The sequence below is a fragment of the Ctenocephalides felis genome, unplaced genomic scaffold, assembly GCF_003426905.1.
Source record: "Ctenocephalides felis isolate EL2017-DRISC unplaced genomic scaffold, ASM342690v1 CF-g0.4_SCAFFOLD_01492, whole genome shotgun sequence".
In the NCBI taxonomy this organism is placed as follows: Eukaryota; Metazoa; Arthropoda; class Insecta; order Siphonaptera; family Pulicidae; genus Ctenocephalides; species Ctenocephalides felis.
The window spans coordinates 45,809,298-45,830,306 of NW_020537646.1; the positions used below are offsets into that span (position 1 = coordinate 45,809,298).

The 21,009-nt window shown below is 27.9% G+C and overlaps 2 protein-coding genes across 5 annotated transcripts in view; both read right to left on the minus strand.

Moving 5' to 3' along the window:
* Positions 1 to 10,608, minus strand: part of LOC113371598 (V-type proton ATPase 116 kDa subunit a) — a gene marked incomplete at its 3' end in the record, with an annotated part of 28,315 nt that extends 17,707 nt beyond the window's left edge. For 3 of the 4 annotated variants that reach the window (XM_026612232.1, XM_026612233.1, XM_026612231.1), the window contains 2 exon segments: positions 2,651 to 2,777; positions 10,525 to 10,608. In XM_026612232.1, the coding sequence (XP_026468017.1) occupies positions 2,651 to 2,767 (117 nt within the window). 4 annotated transcript variants of the gene reach the window in all.
* Positions 10,609 to 12,428: 1,820 nt separating this feature from the next.
* Positions 12,429 to 13,601, minus strand: LOC113371599 (12 kDa FK506-binding protein-like). Its single transcript, XM_026612236.1, has 3 exons — positions 13,466 to 13,601; positions 12,826 to 12,986; positions 12,429 to 12,652 (listed from the first exon to the last, which is right to left on the minus strand). Exons 1-3 carry the CDS (start codon positions 13,500 to 13,502, stop codon positions 12,524 to 12,526), a joined length of 327 nt encoding a protein of 108 aa, XP_026468021.1. The 5' UTR covers positions 13,503 to 13,601; the 3' UTR covers positions 12,429 to 12,523.
* Positions 13,602 to 21,009: the final 7,408 nt, after the last annotated feature.

The window sequence follows — 21,009 nt, forward strand, 5'->3', positions numbered from 1 at the left end:
ACTATGTAAATAGTAAATATCCGATTAATATTTACTTGACTATTTATTTATTTAAGTCAATTTTATATTATAAACACCCAAAAATTTTGTATTTTTTTTTTTTTTTGAATTTATGTTTTTATATGAAAACTATTTTAGTGCAAAATTTTATTTAGTAATAAAAGCAAAGCAAAGTCGTTGACTAAAATCTATAAATAAATGCATATAAGCGACATGGATGATGAAAATTGCCGAATTGTTCTCATTTCTTGTCATCAATTAGGATATCGATTCAGATTAATGATGTTTAATTTTATGAGAAAAAAAAGGAATCAAATTCCACCCATATTCATTCATTTCAATTTTTTCTTAGAAAAATTATTTGTTATTGAAAAGATATCTATTTATGCTAGCGGTTATCTATAAATGGAATAGTATCTATTTCTCCACAACTTCAAGAAAAAAAAAGACATCAGGTTCTGTAGAAACGGCTTTATCTTATCTTAAGATAGTAGTTTTTGTGTTGGGCACAAGATGAGTTTCAAAAGAAGGATGTGTTAAATCTTTATGGCTAGTTCATGATAGGGTGTCCTTAATCACGTGATCGCTTTTTAAAGATTTTTGTTGATATTCAAAATTACCCCCTTTTCCCCACCAAACATTATTTGTATTTTTACCACAAAAAAAAAATCGTAAAATTTTTGGATTTGTTTAAATTCGGATAAATAATAAATACACGTGCCCCCCGCCCTATTAAGCCCCACGTGATGAACAAACGACTCCTTACCAGTTTGCATAAACTGGCTTTCTGGAATGTGGTGCATCTGCGGCATCAAATTGTCTGACAAAAATTGGATAGCAGTTCTGATCTTAGCATATTGCCAACATAAAAGTGTGATGCATGTTCTCCATATATAAAATTCTTCACTAGATTTCTAAACTTCTGATATTGATTGAATCGTAGTGTAATTGCATTGCTCTTCATAAGTCTCTTTGGCTACTATAAGTATCTACATATTTGTATCTTCTGTCCGATAAACAGAAATCACTTTCCAAGTTAACAAAGATGAATGAGAAGCACATGATGACAGCACGCCAGTACCTGATGTAGTTTCCAAAATTTCGATCAAACAATTTTGATGTCGAAGATGCACCACTACGTTGTGAGGTACTAGCAACGTTGTCATATGATGAATCCTCATGAACTATCTTTAGGATTATCTCTCTTATGCAAGTGTGCTCACCGAGATGTAATGTAATGACTGTGAGATAAAGTAAAGAAACGCACACCCGCTTTAATCAGCGATCACACAGTATTTTATAAACAAAATTAACAAATTAATAAGAACTCATTTTAAGCTATCGGTATTTCACAACATTCATATGTAAGAATGCATAAATGATTTTTGGAACCCCCTTCCTCCTTGGTGATACGTAATTGTCAAAATTACCTGTCCTCCTCAACCAATAGTCACGTGTATTTTTAGTTACGTGAAAAAATTGTAAAATTTATTGAATTTTTTTTGAAAATGTTTGGATTTCTTTAAAAAAATTCAGATAAAAAATAAATACACAGTGATATCTTACTATACCCCTCTCTCCCCACGTAATATTTCGTGATTTTTTGTCAAACTTTCCCTCCCGCTAAAAACCTCGTGATTGTTGAAGTAGGTTGATACAATAATATGTCCGATCGAACTTATTAATATTATTAAATTAAAAATTTCATTATATGACAAAATAAGGCTTCTAGGACACACTATAAAAATTTTATGTCCTAGAAACCATACGAAAGGTTATACCAAATTTCTAAAGTTATTTTGATCTAGTAGTCCCCAAGAATGTAATAACAAAAACTCAAAAATTCAAAAAATTATTATAAGGTAATTGGTAAATATATGCGTATCAGCATTTCAAAAAAGTAATTTGATATAATAATGCAGTGATAATTCTTATCACAATTACTAGATTAAAATTTGCATGCATTAAAGGGGTAAAACTTTAGAAATTTTGCTTTGCGCAAAAAATTGTATTAAATGCGAATGAAGCTATATGAGAATAAATAAACCAGAATTCTTAGAATAAATTTTTCTGTATTTTCAATGATAGGTGGGGAACTTGCGGCCACCCTTTGCTATATAGCATAAAATGGTACGATTCCTTTCAAACAACTATTGAACATCAACGTCATGATAGTTTCGGGAAAAAATTTACCAAAGACAGTCATATTGTAACATGACGTCAGATGCTAGCCTAAAACACAGACTAATGGGTACAAAATATTTTTTCATTGTATTATTTTATATGTATATTATATTTCAACTTCGGCAGTATTTATAATTTGTTTTTTTTTTCTAAATTATGCAATAAATATTTAAATCTATAGAAAAAAACTATAATTTAAATTAAAATAAAATAAAAACAATTTCACAGAAGTCACTTCCTTAATCAATCAGCTTATGCGGCCTCTGTTATTGCTGCCTAATTTAAGTGCTATCTCTATTATTAAAAAGATTTCCCATCTCTGATATCCAATGAATAACTTGGAGCAAGAATAAGTTAAATAAAATTTGTTTCGATGGGTTGCTGAATAATTTATTGAAGGAGTAGTGTGCAATATATGGCTTATAATAAATTTATTAAAACTGCGATAAATACAAAATCAACTTACATCTCGAAATTGCACCAGTCCCAGTTCTCCCAACTCGGAGACGCAGGCGTATGCCGCCTCGCTCTGCAGAAACAGCTGACAGAGGGACATCTCCTCGCTGCGGAACAGCGATCCCATCGTGGCACAACTAAAAAATAAATAAATAAATAAAAACAAAATTGATAACTAGCTGTAAGTGAAATTCTGTCTTAAGGCAATTAGGGCATCGTGCCTTAAGGCAAATTGCTGGAACTTCCCGTACCAAAAATTATTATTTTTTTTTAAAACGATTAACATTTTTGAAAAAAATTTTTTTTGAAAAAATAAGATTTTTGAGAAACTATAAATTGGACAAAAAATTAGTTTTTTTTTTTAAAAAAATTTTTTTTTTTAAAAAATTTTTTTTTTAAAAAAATTTGTTTTTTTTGAAAAAAATTTTTTTTTCTTTATTTTGACATATTGTGGAAGATCTGAACTTTTTTTTCAAAGCAATCGTACTGCTTTAACTACATAGGGACTACATAGGGACTTTATATAAAATATAAAGCGCGTAAGCGCCGCGTCGCTGTCTAACGCATAAGCATTGGTACGGAACCGATAGGAATGTTAACAAAATGTATACTTATTGTTAAAATCTCTATAAAATGTCTGATAATTTGATGTGCATATGTCTAATGATCATTTTTGACCGCCAAATGGCTCATTTTTTTACTTTTTCCTCTATATCTCCGAAACCGCTGGACCTACCTTCATGAAAGTTGTATCGATTCTTCATCTTGTCAATACAAATAAAATGTTTTTTGAATTATTAAAATCGGACGCTCCGTTCTCTTAAAAACTGAGTTACCGTTTTCGGAACTTTTTGCCCCGTATCTTCGGAACGGCTTGACCTGCCTTTGCCAAAAACTAATCAGCACGTCTCCTTATCAATACGGATCGAATGTTTTTTGAATTATTCAAATCGGTTGATCCGTGTTCCCGAAATCGTCGACGAAAATTTGTATCCGCACATACATACACACACATACATACATACATACACACACACATACACACACACACACACACACACACATCCATTTTTTCTAAGGTATGCCAAAATGTTCAGAAACCTCTGAAACGTAAAGATATATAAAAATTTTCATTTTCGATTTTTTTGCGATTACTATAACTTGCCCTACGGGAAGTTAAAAATGCAAACATTAGTATTATTGCACTAGTATTATTAGTATATATTAGTAAAAATTGCGGTTTCTTTATGTAATTTACTTAAATTCATAATGGTATATAGCTATGACTATACTTCAAAATACCACAAAAGGAGCCGTCTATCAATCACTCGAGACCTAAAGAGGTCTAGTGAGATATCACGCAAAAAAATCAAAATGGTTCAAAAATTTTTCAAATTTGGAAACTTATAAGTGAAAATACACATCATGTTAAGTGGCCGAAAGAGTGGTAAATTTAAATATCACTTTAATCATCAAGGAGTATGGGGTTCAAAAATCCTTAAAAATCAATCACGTGATTAATGGACGGCTCTAACGCATAGGTATGGCTAAATTTATAAAAGTATATTTATAATCTGTATTATGAAGTAAGTGTATTTTTTGAAAATATCTTGTCTCAATTTATGCGAAGACAAACTGGAATACGTATAACAGAATTATGCATTTAATAATACTATTTGCAGTAACAAATAATTTCATTATAACAATAATTATCATATGCACTTTAGAATATGACATACTAGTGGGAATTTAAAAAAAAGAAGTATTATTTCTTAAGCATTATTCAATAAATTCATGTTCTCAATATACATTAGAACCAAAACGGTTTCTAATTGGAATATAATGATTAAAGTATGTTTTATTTAGGATTCTTATTATAAATAATCCTTAATTTCTTCTGCAATACACTCATATACAAAAATCAAGTTCTTGAACTTGATTGCTCATATCGAAGCCATTATTATAAACAATGACGGATTTGACGACATTGCGTCATCAAAACAAAAACAAAACTTAATAAATATTTTTCTCACATACAATTCTATTGGTATTGCTATTTTTATAAAGATATTTCTTTATCAAAATCTTGTTTTGAAGAGAAAATTTCCTGTGCAAACCAATTACTTAAAATTAATCTTATAAGAACATTAATTTTGTTTTGATATTATTGATACTTCACATAATGTAAACTAAAAAACATTAATTGATTTCCAATCTTTTTAAAAGTAATAATTCTGGATAAGTTGAAAAATATATATAAACGAAAAAAAAATCAAGCTGAAAATCCAACAAGTCATGAGATGATAAATTTAATAAGAAACAAATCTAATAAGAAATAGATAAAAAGTTAAAACTGAAGTAAAACAAAATGTTAAACCAAAATATAGAGTAAAAAATGAAATCATTATTAAATATAAAATAAATATAGTAACGAGTGTAATGTTTATTTGTTATCAAAGAATAAACAATCTTCGTAAATAACCCGTTTTGGTGCATAAAATTACATAATTACAAGTCATACATATTAGTTAGAAAGATTTTTACTAGATATTGATTATTCTGCATTAGGGTTTATACAAAAACCGACATTTTAGAAAACCGGTTTTAGAATTGCAAATTTTCCAGAAAACCTGTTTTCGAATTTTATTTAAAAAATCCATTTTTGCTCAAATATTCTGTAATCAAAAAATTATCTGTAAATTTAGTGTGATTTAAAGCAACTTTTGACTGTATTTATTTAATGTTCAATTTTATAAATAGTAAACAAATTTATTAACTTCCCGTAGGGTAAGTTACTGTAATGGGCTGAAAATCGAAATTGAAAATTTTCACATTTCTCGACGTTTTGAAGGTTTCTGAACATTTTGGCATACCTCAGAAAAAATGGATGTGTGTGTGTGTGTGTGTGCGTGTGTATGTATGAATACAAATTTTCGCCCACGTTTTCGGGCGTACGGATCAACCGATTTGAATGGTTCAAAAAACATTCGATTCCTATTCATAGGGAAAAGAGCTGATTAGTTTTTGGCAAAGGCAGGTCCAGCCTCCGGAGATACGGAGCAAAGAATGCAGAAAATAGAAATCAACTTTTTGAGAGAACGGAGTATTCGATTTGAATGATCTAAAAAACATTTAATTAGTAATGATTGGGAGAAGTGTTTATCAGTTTTTGCCAAAGGCAGGCTCAGCCATTTCGAAGATACGGAGCTAAATATGTAAAAAATGGCAGTTTTTGAAAGAACGAAGCGTCCGATTTAAATGATTCAAAGAACTCTCTGCTTGTCTTAACAAAATAGTTGATTTTGGAAAAAAAATTTTTTTTTTTTTTCAATTTTTTGTATATCGAAAATAATTCAGATTTTATTTTTAATTCTGACTATAGTTCTAATATACTTTACAAATAATTTCAACTTTGCAATTCAGTTTATATAATTCTTATAAATATTAGACAATGATACAATATTTATAATACACCTAAGTCTGTTTTTACACGGTCTTTTTGTACACGGTTTTGATATAACACGGTTTGAAAATTGAATATTTTTAAATTTTTTACACGAATTTATTCCATTTAGCACGATTTGAAATTTTATGTACCTAATTTTTTTTTGTCAAATTAAATTTTTGCGAAGTATGTTCATATCACAAAAAAGTATTTATGAAAGAAAAAAGTCTGAAACCATCGATAGTATCGATAGTTTGCGAACACTAGCTTAAAGATTTAAGTGAATTCCCCTTTAGCGTGTACAAACAATTTTTACTGGTCAAAGCAAATGTGAATAGCACTAATTTAATTCTTGTTCTTAAAAATTCTTGTTTTTCACCAATTTTAATAGGTTTTAGAGATTAGGAACAAATCACCCATTTTTGTATAAGATCAATGTCTTTTTTTACACGTTTTTTTTTTTACACGGATTCTTCTGGAACCAATCTCCGTGTAAAAACAGACTTAGGTGTAATCTATTTGAAAACATTCAGTATTCCTCGAACATTTTGCTACGGTACGGGAAGTTCCAGCAATTTGCCTTAAGGTACGATGCCATAATTGCCTCAAGACAGAATTGCACTTACAGCTAGTTTTAATCTTAATTAGTAGAACAGAGTAATAATAGTTGATCTGGATTGAAGAATTTTGAAAATGATTATTCGTTATTTTTATGATAGTGAAAGAAAAGAGTTCAATTTAATAAATATAATACATTTTTAAGTAACAAAAAACTTAACTTGTAATTAAATGAAAATATTAGATACATATTGATACATACTTCTCAATGTTAATTTTAGTTTTTAAAACAATTAATAAACCCCGAGTTTATTGTCTCGAACAATTTCAATTAATTAATTTCAAATTTTAAATTATTTTTTGGTTTAATGAAATATGATTGCTGAAAGCTGAGGACGTCTATCGATTTGTTATTTAGAAATGTCCTATGTACAAAATTTTACGAAATAGAAAATACTCTCCCACTTCCAACCGAACTTAGTTTAATCATTTTTAAACTGTTCTTTTAATTGCGGTTTCTAGGGCTGAAAACTCTTTAAAGTTTGAGTAAAGCAATTCACTCCTTCAACGCGAAGTCGCTTTGATCTAAATTAATATATCTATTAATATAATAATCTAAATTAATATATACATTAGACAAAAGATAACAAAACTTTTCTGAGAACTATAACAGACTGATATGGTTCCAAATTTTATGGAACCGATATGATTCCAAGTATCAAAACGGTTGCTTCCATCTAGTATATCTGTCATTTTCTATTTAAACAGTAAAAACCGATTTTCCGCTAATTTCATAATTATCGTCAAAAAACTTTTTTTTTTAAAACCGACAAACCCTATTCTGCTTGCTGTAATTCTTTTATAAAATTAATGAAAAAGCGTAAAGAGATGGAAAAAAATAGAATGCTTTTCCTAATATTTTTAAATATCAACCATTTAAGAATTATTGCTATACGTACCTAAAAAATTTGGTATCTAAAAATAATTAAAAATGCTAATTATTCATACAATCAAAACATAAAAAATCTAATATATATTTCTTTCAATAATGATTTAATGAATAAAATTTTTCAATTCAATAGAATGATACAAAAATATTTATCAAATCATAAAATTGTGTCATTAATACAAAATAATAATTGTAATAAAAAAGTTGATAATTATAAACCTTATTTCGGTGTCTTTCAAATGATCGAAAAACTTTGTTCGAATCGAAATTTCAATGCCACATAAGACTGTCGAATATCCCGTTATCTGTAAACATGTGTGAATCGAAATGATTAATACAGATAACAATTCCATACTAACTAAATCATATGCAGAGGATTAAAAAGGGATCGGATTTATATCGAATGTACATTGGATTCATAATCTCATAATTTAGATGGGAAATACAACATTAAAAAAGTAACATGAAAATATCTAGCTAAATAAATTCTATATTTTAACTGAGTGAGTGCCAAGATGATGACTTATTGATGGTAACTAAATTACAAAATTTACAATGTCAATCAACATTAATCGCGCCAATAACACTTTTTGCACAACATAATTCTTAAAAATCAATCATGGGGTTTATGAAAACAAATCATGAAGATTCGCTCTTATAATTATTAATACCTTATTAGGAATATTGAAATAAAACTTTCTTATTGTCATTGCTGGCTATTGTATGAGGTACATGTAGATTCTAGTCCGAGCCCCCTTTGAAATTGTAATATTTTTTTTGAAAAATTTCGAAAATTTCAACACTTCATATAAGTCGTATATCTCGAAATCTTATGTATTTGGATAGTCCAGTCATTATAGTAAGATACCCATCTGTAATTCTGTAAATACTTGTATTTTGCTCCCTAAAAGTTGTCTCAAAACATGCTGCGAACACTCTGCCATATGTAGGTTTTGAGACAACTTTTAGTGTGCAAAATACAAGTATCTACAGAATTACAGCTGGGTATATCGAATTCCGAGGTTCTGACCTAATTTAAGCTTAAATGACTGGATTAAGATACATACATTTTTGGTAGCAGATTTCCAACTTCATATTTATTTATTTATTTATTTATTCATAAGCAAGCCGCAATCAATAATAATAAATATTATTTCAGGCTCTTGTCAAGCTTATACATAATTAATATTTAAAGAAAAGTAATTTTATAATATTCATGATAAATTCTAAGAGCTGCACCTCATTCCGAACGATTTTTTAACATAAAATACCAAAAAAATTAGTAATTCTGATCAGACTTATTTTCGGGTTTTGGGCGTTTTTGACCCAAAAACATAGGAGTATTGAAATGAATCTTTCTTGTTATTTCTGGCTATATGTCGTAAGTTTAAATTCAAGTGTGAACCCCTTAGGGGGCGTCTATTAATCACGTGAGGTCTTTAGGGAGAGGGGTGGTGTTACAAAAAAAAAAACACGAAATATCACGAGGGAGGGAGGGGTATAGTAAGATATCACGTGTATTTACTTTCAACTGATTTCTTTTAAAAAAAAACAAACATTTTTTAAAAAAAAAATCAAAAATTTTAGTTTTTTCACGCAACTAAACATACACGTGATGTTTGGAGGGGGAGGGAGGTAATTTTGAATATCACCACGTATCACCAAGGTGTAGGGAGGGGTTCAAAAATCCTTAAAATTCCGTTCACGTGATTAATGGAAGCCTCCTTATACTATCTATACGAGCAATCGTCAAAAATAGTGAACTTGTTTTTGATATTTGTCGAAAATTTCAAAATTTTGAAGTCGTATATTGAAAATTTAATATTTCAATATTTAGTGTAATTATTGAATTGTAATGGAAACAACAAAAGCGTCAACAGCGATTTTACTAATTTCTCAAATTTTGTAAGATTTAAAAAATTATTTTTCGGGTGATCATATATATATAATTAAAATATAAAATATGAACGAACTAGAAAGGCTTTTAAGAACCTGCAAAAACATACAACAATGCTAAACAAGCACATGATTACCTGTGCAAAAAATTCATTTTTTTTGCTCTTTTCGACACTTTATGTATCAAATGAACTATTACGCTAATTTTAACGGGATAAAGAGCAACAGTTTAAGTAACGAATCAAGAATGTTTTAAAAAATTAGAAAATTTATTGACACGAAAAAGTCAAATATTTTGAACGGCATAAAATAGTTATAAATTTTAATAGCTTATTTTTTAACAGTACAAGCATCGGATGAAGTACATTACTTCTAGCAACTTATTGACGGAAATTGGTAATATAATTTTATTAATTCTGTAGAAACCCTGTCGAGCAGTCATGACGTAATATGACGAACATAAAATTGATATTCAAACAAACAAGTAATTATTGGCATAATATTCAATATATTCATAATTTTCATCTAAATCTTCGAGATTGTTTAATCTGAAAAAAGAGCATCATTGCATTTTCCTATTATTAGTTAGGTCTTAAAAATTGTTAACAAGTTTTGTTGATGCTACTAAATAATAGTCACAAATGCCAAAAGTAAATGTTCATTAAAATGCATTATCAATCACTTCATAGTTCATCGTTCAATAATTACACAATTATAATAGTTCCCTTGCATGTATAATTTATGACTAAAGCTAGTACTAAATCTCATCTTACAATATACTCAAAGCATGCAAAATAAAATCGATAAATGTAGTTTCTACTTGCAAAAACTTATTATCCTGATCCAACTGTTTTCATAAAATTATACGTGATAACACAAAACAAATTTTACATATTCACACATTGAATCGAAGTAATGAAAATAAGATTAAATCGATTCATAATGGAAATACATCAAGGACAGGCAAGCGTAAACATTTAACTCGTAAAGTGCAATTTAATCATAATAACACAAGTAAAATTAATTGAACACCCACTTTTTATTATTGATTGCACTCCAAAATTCACAGAAATCGAATTTGCTGTCACCAGTACGATTTCTCTGCTTCTGTCAGATCCCGCCAACTGGGCGAACACGAACTCGAATATCAGCTCGGCGATGTGCATGGTGTTGCCTGTGTTGAAATAATTGTACTATTAATCTTGACATTTGGATAAAATAAAAAAAATTAATTAATATATATTTTATATATTCTGTCTAAATTGATTCACTTTATAGCAAATATCTAAGTTTTTCTAATTAATTTGATTGACTATAATTAAGTATATTATTATCGAAGATATACCAAAATAAATTTTTATGAGCGGTTTATTTAAAAATGTAATATGATTCGGTTCGTATGCATTAGATAATATGCTTTACATAATTTCACTTTTTACAATTTTTTGTTATATAATTAGGAGGTGTCTTAAAAATAAAATTTCTATTTACCTAAATTTACAAAAATATATATAATAAAATAAAAATATCTTTAATAATAGCACATAGTGAGTGCGCTTTAATTTTCAAACATTTAACATTCAAAATGCAGAGAAAATAGAAAATGAAATACTTATAATGAAAATACATTGAAGTTATATATAACAAACAAATCATTATGAATTTAATAAGTTTATTACCTTTTATTTTTATTATATTTCCTTATCAAATAGTTTTCAAACCTCTAAAAATTATTTAAAAGCAATTTTTATCATATCTGCATTAAACTTGTCAGAAAAAACTTTCAAAAGCAAATTTTCCAGAAAAAAATTTACATACTTGCCATTAATAATACTAGCTTTAATAATATTGCTCTAACCCTAGACAATATTAGAATATGATGGATTCATAACTGGCTTTAACTACTGCCCCTTCTTATAAATAAATATGGGTAAAATGTGCATTTATCCAATTAAACATTAAAATGCTGAAAAACAGGGATAATTTGTAAATTAAATATGTAGACTTGTGACTAATAATTATAAATTGTAGAAGTTAAAAATATCCTATTGCAAATTCATTCCGCTATGGCTTATAGGAAAACATGTTTCTTTTCTGTACTACCTCATTTATTTCTAATAAAATAGTTTCTCCATGTCTTCATACCTTCTGCATTCAACTCTGTACATTTCTATTTCTATGCGAATTGGATGTTTTATGCAATTTTGTTCAAACCAATCCTTTTTCCATATATTTTTCTTTGAAAAATGTTATATATTTAGCACTTTATTTGAAAAATGGTGCACAAACTTTATCTTCTTAACTATCTTTATATCATAATTTTGACAGTTTTGTATATACTTTGTTTCATTTTCCCCAAAACGAGGATCAACCACACACTTATGGTACATATGCTTTCAATGATAAGATAATCAGAATTTTTACTACAGAAATAGTTCATAACTATTCAGTCAACTATTTTGTACATCAAACTTAATTTTTCTAGATAGGTTCTGTTATATATTTATATCAACCTACAATTAAATTATTTTTAATACCCTACCAAAATTCACGAAATCGAATCCACAATCTTTATAGTGTGAGAAGCATTTAGATAAAAAGAAATTTCACATCAAATGCAAGACAAAAAAATTAATATAAGTCAATTAAAATAAATTTATGAACAAAATCTCCAGGTAAGAGGTAAGTATTTTTCTGAATTTAGAATTAAAAAAATTTGTTAAAAAAACAAGTGCCTATAAATATGTCTACATTTAAGTTAATAGTAATTTGAATATCAATAACATGACAAAGTTAACAATTTGCCAATTAAGTCAGATTATTAATTTTTGCAGAAAATTTTAGAATTTGCTAGATAGTTTTGAATTAAAAATCAAAATGCATTTTTTTAAATCATATTTAATTTATCTTTACAGAAGAAGAAACACTAAAATTGATGAATTGTTCATAATATTGGAGTATCAATATTTGATAGTGATTGAGGTATAAGTTGCAGCATAAATGCAAATAAGTTAAAAACATTTAGTTAGAACACTTTACTCTACACGAAGTAATTCTACATCAAAAATCAATGTAGCATTTGGTGGAATGATTCCTGGGTGTCCACGAGACCCGTAAGCAAAATCAGGAGAGCAGGTTAATTTGGCACGTTGACCGACGGACATCTGAAAAACAAATGATTTTAATACACATTACACAAATCGAACTAAATAGTTTATTAATTTTATTTTAGAATTAATAATTTTCTCACAAACATTTATCAGTATTATTAGATTATAGTCAGAAGCTATAGCACTTATTTTATATACTTATAAAATAGTAAAAGTGAAATACCAACCTGGGCTACACCCTGGTCCCATCCTTTAATAACATCACCTTTGCCAATTTTGAACTTGAAAGGTTGACCTCTTGTGCGTGATGAATCAAATTGTGTACCATTTGTCAAGGTACCAGTGTAGTGAACAACTACAGTTTGACCAGTTTTGGGATAAGTGGTTCCTGGATTAAAAATCACATTTAATTGTTTTATTTAGTTATTTAATTGATGCTCTATGACATTGACTTTCTGGATGGCGGACAAGATAACGTTAATTGAGTGATAATATTTATGTATGTGTTTTAATGACTATGAAAGATATTGCACTTTACAGCTCATACAGATTTAATTAATTCGGTAATTACATGCGTTTCGTAGTGCCGGCCTACGCCAAAACGAAAAAAAATTTAATTCATAATCTACATTAAATATTTAGATTTTAATCACTAATAACCATCAAATAAATAAATTATGGATAAAGCCATACACATTTATACATATTTAATATATTTCACAAGTCGTTTTTAGGGCGCTTCTGCAACAATTAAAGTTCAAGGCGGAACGTAAACATTGATCATTTCCGAGACAAGCAAATTATAAAATAATTAATTTTTATTTCAATTGCACATTTCATATGAACAATAATCCTATGAACACTCACCATCTCCAGGCTTAATAGTTTCAATTTCAACACCCATTTTAATTATTTAGTCAAACCCACGCAACTCAAGTTCACTAATAAAATGTCTGCTGGAAAATTTTTATCCGGCTTAAATTGTAGTGTTGCCCGAAATAATAATCTCGCTTTAAATTTAGGAACATCTTTGGGACAGGCGGGGTAATAAAACTGTCATCTGTCACGCATAGTGCGCCATCAGCGTCGTTTTGTTAAAGCTTTACGCCCGATATCGTCATTTCTTCATCGTCCTTATCTATGGGTAACGTGGTTTTCAACTTTATTTTCAGGTTTTTAAAATAATTATTTGTCCAGTTTTATCATATTTTTAAACATTCAAGTCTTAATATCGTCAAGTAACGCTTTTTTCTATTTTAATTAAGAATTGACATATGCATTAACATAGTCTAATATTCGGTTATAGCATCAATCAATTTATTTTACATACTTACGTTTCGGATGCAATTTTAGCCTTTATTTACCAGAAAATTTTTTTAATCTTAATGTTAAAAACAGAAAATTCAATAATCCATGGTATAAGGTTATGGTAATGCATTCACTATATATGTTATATAAACATTAAATTTGTGATTAAACAATATTTCACAAAATATTAACTTAGAAAATTACATACATTAAACACTTACTATTTGCGTTTTTTAAGCGCTTACCTAGAAATTCCGTTTACCACCTATAATATTTATGAAAATATTTTTTTGTGAACACCGATATTTTTTTTAACGGTTTATGAATTTTAAAAATTGGTTCAAGATTTTTGGGTAAAACGTGGACAAAAATTTTAGCACTTTTTTGCTCGGCCAATTGTTGCGTAAAACAAATCAACGCGAGTCCAAATTTTGGCTCATATACATACACACATATTTTTTCCTATTTGATCCCAAACCCGAATGATCTGCGGTCTCAAACGGAGAAAACATAAATTTAGTTCTCCTTAGGGAAGTTAAAAACAGTTAAAAAGATTTTAAATTGTTTAGCTTGATGATGAATAAGTTTGGGTTATTTAATTTTGTTAATTTTTCTGATTATTCAAATAGAACTGAATAAGCACAACGACGTAAGTGACGATGGATCCAAATATCTATAAAAAAATTCACATATAAAAATTAACAAACTTTTTGAACAAATTGGTTTATCAATAATATACCTACCGAAAAAATGAAGCTGGAATTGAATCGAAATAGTCCTCCAGCTGTAAAGTGTACGTTGTAGTGAATCAATTGTAAAGACCATAATTCCATCTGTAAAATGCATTATAGTAAGCGTCAATTATTGGTAAATTATATTGTATGCATGTTTTTCGAATATAAATATATATTCAATAATAATAATAATTTAGGATGAAAGGAAGTATAGATAATTTTATGATATGGAACCAATGTATAAAACTTAGTGACGTATATTTTTAATTTTTTTTAAAATATTAATAACATTCTCGTTTACATTATATGAAAAAAAAATCCAGAAATGAACTAAATATCTCAATAATTCAAAAAGCATTGCGGTGGTAAATAATGGTGTTTGCTTAATACTTGTTAATATCATTCATAACTACAGATAAAATATAATTAAACTAACATATTCTATAAGTTATAAACTAGTCACATTAAAATCAGGGAAAAATTATTAATTGATTCATATATAAACTTATTTGCATAAAAAGAGCTAAGACACATTGATACAGTCTCAGAGCATCGGCCGCGGTGTCAAATAATAAATAATACTTTTGCACGCTATCAAAGTGATTTTGTTTATAAAATTGAACATATCAAAATTTTCACCATACTATCAAGATGTGCAAAATAGTCTTGTTTTTACAGCCTTTTTTCACGTAAATATAATGATTTTTAATCCAATTAAAAACATTTTAGACTATATAATTTATAGGAAATTGACTTTGGAATCGCTTTTTCAAATTTCAACTACTGGCGGAGAAAGTGATTGAAATCTCAAAAAAAAAAAACTAATCTATAAATCTTTTTGATTATGTTGTCATTGCTCAAATTAAATCGATTTTTCTTTTCAGAAGCAAATTGATGATTACCTTTCACTAATATATTATGAATAAAAAAGCAGTCTAATTAATAGAATTTTATTACTTTTGCATTTGAATTATCTGCTCTGCCAAATATTTAACATTTTATTATCATATATTTTCCCAAAATGATTTGTTTGCCTTCCCGTGGGGTAAGTTATAGCAATAATAGAAAATAATTTTTTTTTGCACATCTTTATGTTTCAAAGGTTTCTGAAAGATATATGTTTGTGTGTGTAGTATGTATGTATGTATATGCGGATACAAATTTTCCTCGACGATTTCGGGAACACGGATCTACCGTTTTGAATAATTCAAAAAAATTCGATTTGTACCGACGGGCAGACGTGCTGACTAGTTTTTGGAAAAGACAGGTTCAGCCGGTTCGAAGATACGGACCGTCCGATTTGCCTGATTCAACAAAAATTATATTTGTATTGACGAAAAGACGACTGATTAACTTTCTGGGAACGCAGGTCCAGCGGTGACGGAGATCTAATAAACAATTAAAAAAAGCCATTTGGCGATCAAAAATGATCTTAAGACCTAGCACATAAAGTCATCAGATATTTTATAGAGATTTTAATAATAAGTACATTTTTTTACATTTCTATGTGTTCCGTACCAATGTTTATCCGTTAGACAACAACGCGGCGCTCACTCGCTTCGATATTTTGTCTCTTTGAAAAAAAAAGTTCAAAATTTCCAAAAAAATTCAATAAAAAAAAATTCAAATTTTTCAAAATAGTAAAATTTTTCAAAAATTTCAATATTTTCAGAAATCTAAATTTTTCCAAGTTTTCAAAAATTTTAAAGCTCTTTTAATTTTTAATTAATTTTCCAGATATTTGCCTTAAGGCACGATGCCATGCACCACCAGTTCTCACTTAATTTTAGGTCGATTCTATTTAACAATCTTTTCTTCTTCATATAATAAATATATACCAGATTCTTGATTTGTTCATTTTTCCCACAAGGTTTCAATTTATGTAATAATTTCCCAGTTTTGGAGCATTCTCTATCAACCTTATGACATGCGTTTGCCACAAACGACGTTTCGCAAATGAAATAATTCGCCTCTACTATGAGTGATACTAAAGAACTGTAGGCGTAATATACTCCGACTTTTTCTACATCCAGTAAATCCAAATGATTTGTATAATGTACAAATACGAAGAAATATTTTGATACTGTTGTTAGAAAACTCTGCATAGAGTATCTGAAAAATAGTATAATTTTGACATTGTATTATTTTAGCAGATCTTGTTTACTACATTTATCTATAAAACGCACATTATATTGTGTGTTTTGAATATATGTATATATATATATATATATATATATATATATATATATATATAGTAGGGCGGGGCACAAAGGTCAATTTTGAATTTTAGTAATTATAGCGTAAAAACCAAACCAATTATATCATAACAAATCATACATATCCAACAAACAACTATCTAACTATGTTAAGTAAAATTTCCAGCTAAATTTCGTCATCGTAGAAATTAAATTAAAATTTAAATTAGTTAAATTTTACACATGTAAGCTTATCTAGACGTTATTTTAGAAAAACTGATGAATTTCTATTAAAAATAATAATAACACTTTTTATAAAACTCCTTTTAAAACGTATACTTGAAAATTATATTCAGGTATCGTAAACTAAACAACAGTGCTCAACAGCAAAAATTAATATCAACAAAAAAATACATTTGTTAAAAAATTGACAAAGTAGCCATTTATCTACAGGCTAGTTACAGCTTTTGTGCCCATTTCTTTAAAATTGTATAAATGAAAAAAGGCATTCATTATTTGTTCAGATAATGGTGACTTACATAATAATAGGAAAGTGATAGACGGAATTCAAGCGTTCAGACATCTTGCACAGCTTTGTATGGGCTTGATAGCACTGTAAGAGCTTTTTTAGAACTATATTTGTATAATCAAATTTATATATTTGTGTCAGCCTTCTTTCATCGCCATTAATTGAGTATTGAGTCTTTAAATTTAATGCGATAATCTAAAGATAAATAACGAATTATTTTTTAATTTTAACATTATAGAATTTTATCAAATGTTTAAGCCGTTCGTTTACAAAGATTGTCTAATAAATTCAACCTTTATTAAAAAAAATGAGTTTTTTAAATTTTTTTATATTAATTATAGCTTTTAAAAACTTTTACAATAATGCATTTAGAAAAATTGTTTAATCATACCTGTTTCAATTCTTCAGTAATGGTCACCAAAGACTCATTAATCACTTCAAACATTCGACGAATCAAATAACAAAATAATATTAATCTGCATTTGAAAAGAAATGTTAAAATTGGACTCCAAAATTGTAAAATAGCGTTTAAATGTTGTGAAATATTTTGTAGAGATCCGCTAATAAAACTAGCTAGCATTGGTGGTACCGATAACAAAATACCGATACTTAAAAATATTATAGTATTTTTTCGAATTTTTCCTATATGAAGTTTTCCAGGTGAAGCATGAGAAATTTCTTGCAAGTCGGCGAGCACTGATCCTAATCTTTGACTGTTATAAATTTCTGAACAAAAAATGCTGATCACCTAGAATGAAAATAAAGTTATTATTAATTTTTTTACGAGAATTATTAGAATCTGATGGTATTTATGAATTTTAAAAAATACATAAGCCACTTCAAAATCGAATCAGCACACTAATCTGTTTTTTTAAAAAGACTAGAATGAAAAATATCGGCACATACGGTTAATTGTGAAATTAACATTAAACATTTTTGAATGATTTTTAAATTTTCAGAATTAGTTTAAAAATTTTGCGAAAACGTCGATGAAACCTTTTTCTTTGAACCGGCAATTACAATGTAAAAACTAATCAACGCTAGTCGATAACTGAGTTCAAACAACTTTTAAATTTTCTACATCAGGTCAGTTTTCAAAGAAAACATAGATAAAAGATAATGTTATGGAAATAACGGTAAATAACCAACCCTGGTATTAATTTGTATTATTGTATTAACAGTTTAATTTTCTATTCCAGAGCAAAGCCGAAACTCACGTAAAAATGATAAAATTTTGAAATTATTAAAGCATTTTTAAGTAGAAATTTATTTTTGTCGCTTACCAAAAGATCTCTGGTAATATTCAAAAGAGCTTCAACAAATTGACTAATGTCAATTTGATTGAATACGTTCTTAATTTTCACACCTCCATCAATTCTGATATAGACAGTAAAAATAATCCAAGTTATCATGAAAAAAGAACACTTTAAATCTTCCAAAATCTGTAACAGTTCCACTTCTTTTTGCTCCTATTTGCCGAATGACCTTCGATGTAATGAAAACCAAGTAAAGAACAACTTACATTAAATGGTTTTATAGCTTTTACTAGATCATCAGACATTTTCAATGATTTTTTTCCAGATTCTGATCTATATATTTCTTCCAGATCTGATTTTATATATTTTATTTTTTAACCATTGTTGTTTTCGATTTTTATTTAATCGTATTTATATAGTACTTTTATAATTATAGTGCTTAATAACAAAGGAACAAAATAACAAGGATAAAAAATGTATATCCATTGAAAAAAATAATATAAATTAATATCTGAATATAAGTCAAAATACTGAAATAGCGAATAGATATGATATAAATAAATTGAATCAATATAATTTTATGATAAAAATACAGTAAGTAATTATATCAGCGTTTAATCTCACTTAATGACTAATTATATTAAGTTGCATGTATATAATCATTTCTCCTTTATCCATTATTATTTCTAAATACTTGCTGCTCACTTAAATACTTACAATAATGAAAATTTATTAGTTAAAAATTAATTTGATGAAACTATATAATTCTATGGAGTGCCATGTAATTAGAAAGATTTGGTGCATGGCGTAACAAATATCTGCAATATTCCAAGTTGATAAATATTTAATTAAATTAACTTAATTAATGAACAATAAGCAACAAATTCAAAATAAACTGTAAATTTTAAAAAGTTCTAGGTAGTTAAGTTAAGATTTCATCAATATCGTCAAGAATTTTTTTGAGCAATGAATTATGAAGAAACGGTTTGGCCGATCTTCGCCAAAAACTAATCAGCGCGATTTCCAACCCATATTTTTTGAACATTTTTGGAATTATCAAAATTCATTCAGGCAATTCTACAGAAATGGCATTGTCTCGCAAAACTAATCAATTCAAATCCTTATTGAATTCTAACAACTGGCTTTTAAATTTTTCAAATCGGTAAAGCTGTTTTTGAGGAAACATTGACGAAAAGTCAATACGCAAATATATTTTTCCCAATTTTGGTGCCAAATAAAATTAGCGGATCGTATTTTCTGGCAAAAACATAAACTTCTTTTTCAGGATGACAATTATAAAACCAATTTGTTGTTTATTAATTTAATTGTAGGTAAATTTATAGTAACTAACTTATTCTCAAAGTTTCGATATTCGCTCCTAATTTCAAATTGCATGAATTCATGATGAATCAAAATAAATGATTCAAATCACGGCTAACTTGAATTTTTTATTACTGTTAGTTTCTGAAATTTTGAGTGATTATAAAAATGTAAATTTAAAAGTTTATTCATAATAGTAAGTACTTATAATGCATAAAGGAAAAATGTAGTCTTAAACATTTTTGTGGTGTACCTCGACTAGGTAAAATGATGTCAAATCAAATCGAAAAACAGGAATCATTAAATTTACAAGGAATTTTATCTGAACGTGATGGATATACTGTCACTGTCAGATTAAGTCTGGAACCAGGTCGGTTAGAACCCGAAACTTCAAGTTATAGTACCGAGACTCATACCATTTTGACAGGACAATGTCCGCTACCAAAAGTAGAAGATTTGGATTTACCAACGTTATTGGCCGCTAGTGAGCCAGTTAAAGTCACATGGGATGGACAGAAAGGAACGCGTATTGAAAATATAAGTAAATGATGTTCTTGAATTATATATATGCAAAACCCCAATAATGTGGTTTGTTTGATTAATAATCTTCACAATATGCTTGCCATTTTCAAACAAGTCAGTGATTTAATCGTATCACTTTAACAATGATCAAAATTATATTTTGTATGAAAAAATATAAATATGGTACGGTAAATTATTAGAATAGTGTTAATAATACACTCTTTCCACGAGTATAAGTGATGTTACAAAAATCTAATAATTCAGGCTTTGTTTTATAATTATTTAGTTTTCCTAAGAATTATATTGCATCGCATTGATTACTAACAAGTAATTATTAAAGAAAACTCTTTTAAAATTAAAATAAATAGTAATCATTTTTCTCTTGGCTGTTCCCTTTACCCTGTCGAATGACAAGTTTTAGAATAATAGCAAAAAAACATATTTCTACAATGAGTGAATTCATTGGAAATTTTACTATGTTATTTGTTGTAACTAAATTTAAAAAAAAAATTGTTTAGTAGCTACATGACTGACGAACTGTGAATGT